This window comes from Elephantulus edwardii, unplaced genomic scaffold, assembly GCF_000299155.1.
Source record: "Elephantulus edwardii isolate Elephantulus edwardi_28Jun2011 unplaced genomic scaffold, EleEdw1.0 scaffold00237, whole genome shotgun sequence".
Taxonomy (NCBI): Eukaryota; Metazoa; Chordata; class Mammalia; order Macroscelidea; family Macroscelididae; genus Elephantulus; species Elephantulus edwardii.
In genome coordinates, this window is record NW_006399987.1 from 3,255,687 (window position 1) to 3,258,275 (window position 2,589).

The following is a 2,589-nucleotide window of genomic DNA, read 5'->3' on the forward strand; positions in this document are numbered from 1 at the left end:
CCAAGGATTGTCAAGAGCACGAATAAATATGTCTTGAAAAGAGGCAGCCAGTGTGCTCCTTGGAGGCAAAGACGATGAAGCTTCATATATTTTGGGCATGCGGCTAGGAGAGGCTATGCTTTGGAGAGGCACATCGTGCTTGGAAAGGTGGAGGGACGGCGAAAGAGAGAAAGGACCTTCAACCAGACGGACTGACACAGTGACTGCAACAATGAGTCCGAGAGGGTCAGAGATTGTGAGGATGGTACCAGATAGGACTGGGTTCAGACCTGTTGTTCACACGGTCACTAAGAATCATATTTGACTCGATGGCATCTAACAACACAACTCAACAATAGCAATTTTTTCTCTCTTTTTTTTCCCTTTCTTTTATTGGGAAAAACATATTGGGGGTACAAGGAGGTGAGGGTTGGGGGCAGAAGGGTGAGGATGGGCAGGGAACAATAGCAAATTAAAAAAATTTAAAACTAAAAAAAATTTTTAAAAAAAGGTCTTTAAAACTATGTAGTTAGGAGTCCTCAGGTAGCACAAACAGTTAAGTACTTGCTTACTAACTGGAAGGCTGGCAGTTTGAATCCTCTGCAGAGGCCTCAGAAAGGTCTGGTCAGCCATGTGGCGTGTAAACTTGCTCTGACATAGAGGTGGCTCCATGAGTCGGAATTAACATAAGTTTTCTGTTTCTGGCACAGAGAATGGCAGTGATCATGGAGGCCCCACCTGCCCAGGCCAGCAGCACATACATGCCCTGCATCATCCCACAAACCCACCATCAATGCAGCCAAGGGCGCTATCAGCCCATCTCACAGATAAGGAAAACAGAGGTTCATGAGGAAGTCACTTGACTGGGACCACAAGCTTGCAGGGACAAGTCTGGACAAGCCCCTCCCATTTGTCCAGTGGTGGGCTTCAAGGACATCTGTGACAGCTTCCCTTGAATGCAAAAGAACCTCACATTCTGTGGCATCTTACAGTCAATGTAAACCTATCAGAGTAGGTGGATCCAAGAATTTATGGAGATGACAATCACACAGGCGAAGCAGGAAAAGAGATTACACTGTCAGCATTGCTAATTGCAATTACTGCAGTTAATTTTGTTATAAAACAAAACGCACATGAACGGTTGAATTGAAAAAATAATTTTGTACTGTAAACCTTTACTCAAATAAAGCGAAAAAGAAATAAAATGATGGGAAAGAGGTAAAAGAATATAAATAATGAAAAAATCCAAAACACCTGATTGGCCTTTAGCAAAGAAACCAAAAACAAGGCCAGAAAAAGAAAACAAAGACAAAACAAAACCAGTGAGTTGATTCTGACTCATCCCGCTGAAGGACAGAGAACAGCCCCATAGTGTTTCGAAGACTGTGTGTCTTTAAGGAAGCTAATTGTTAAGGATTTCTCCCACCGATCTTTTTGTTAGCAGTTGAATGCGTTAACCCCAAGGCCACTTGTTCCTCCGTAAGGATGGAAGCCTTGAAAATCCAAGGAGGTCGTTCTGCTCTGTCCCATTGGGTCGCTCTGAGTCGGAACCAGTTCGACTGCAGTAGGGTTTATGACCCCAGGGCTGGTACCTTAGACGCAGGAAGATGAAGCTAGGTAACACTCCAAACCTACAGGTGGGGGTGCTGGAATTCAAACCTAGGGCTTGGACCTCGGACTACCCCACTTCTTGCTCACGGAGCCCTCCGAATGAGCCCAGACCCTGTTGTGATCGCCCATGTCAGAAACTGTCAACTCGGGGCTCTGACTCACAGCGCCCCCAGTCATCTCTAAAGGCACTGAGCTGGTAACCCATTTCACAGATGGAGAAACTGAGGCCGAGCTGGCCACGCCCACGCGCGGAGCCCCGAGGGGGCGCTCACCTCGCAGGAGCCGCTCCGTGCTGTCCTGCGCCTCCAGCAGCCGCTCCACCACCTTCTCGTAACGCCCCAACAGGCGCCGCTGCTGCGCCTCCGCGCGGTTGGTGCCCAGCAGGCTCAGCAGCCCTTGGCTCAACTCCTCCATGTCGCGGAAGGCCGCCATACCTGCGACAAGGCTCAGCCCGCGCAAACTTAACTGCTCGCAGGGCCCGCCCCCTCGAGAAAAGCCTCCGTGGTCATTGGCTCGTTCTTCCTTCAGTTTGCTGTGCGAGTCTGTTTTCCTGCGCCTGCGCAGTTCCTCAGTGGGGGGCTGCGGCGGCGCCGGCAGAGGGCGCGGCTCCTGGGCCTGCTCATTGCGCCTGCGCGGACTGCAAGGCCGATTTACTTCTCTAAAGCGGATTATTGCAGTGTAAGTGGAGCGCTTGGTGCGCAGGGTCAAGGACTGCAGCCTTCAGTATAGATTGAGGCTCAACATCAGGAAGACAAAGATTCTCACCACTGGACCAATTGGCAGCATCAGGATGGATGGTGAAGAGATTGAGATTGTACACAGCTTTAGTTTGCTTGGCTCTACAGTCAACAGTCTTGACACCAGCAGCCAGGAAATTAAAAGGCGCATTACCATGGGAAAGTCTGCTGTTAGGGACCTCTCCAAAGTCCTGAAGAGCAATGATGTCTCTCTGGAGACTAAGGTGCGTCTGATACAGGCCATGGTCTTCGCAATCAGTTG

The 2,589-nt window shown here is 49.6% G+C and overlaps 1 protein-coding gene across 1 annotated transcript in view; it reads right to left on the reverse strand.

Moving 5' to 3' along the window:
• Positions 1 to 2,022, reverse strand: part of SPC24 (SPC24, NDC80 kinetochore complex component) — an 8,491-nt gene extending 6,469 nt beyond the window's left edge. The window contains exon 1 of the mRNA XM_006898785.1: positions 1,863 to 2,022. Within this exon, the coding sequence (XP_006898847.1) occupies positions 1,863 to 2,022 (160 nt within the window). The remainder of the gene's footprint in view (positions 1 to 1,862) is intronic.
• Between the last annotated feature and the right edge of the window lie 567 nt (positions 2,023 to 2,589).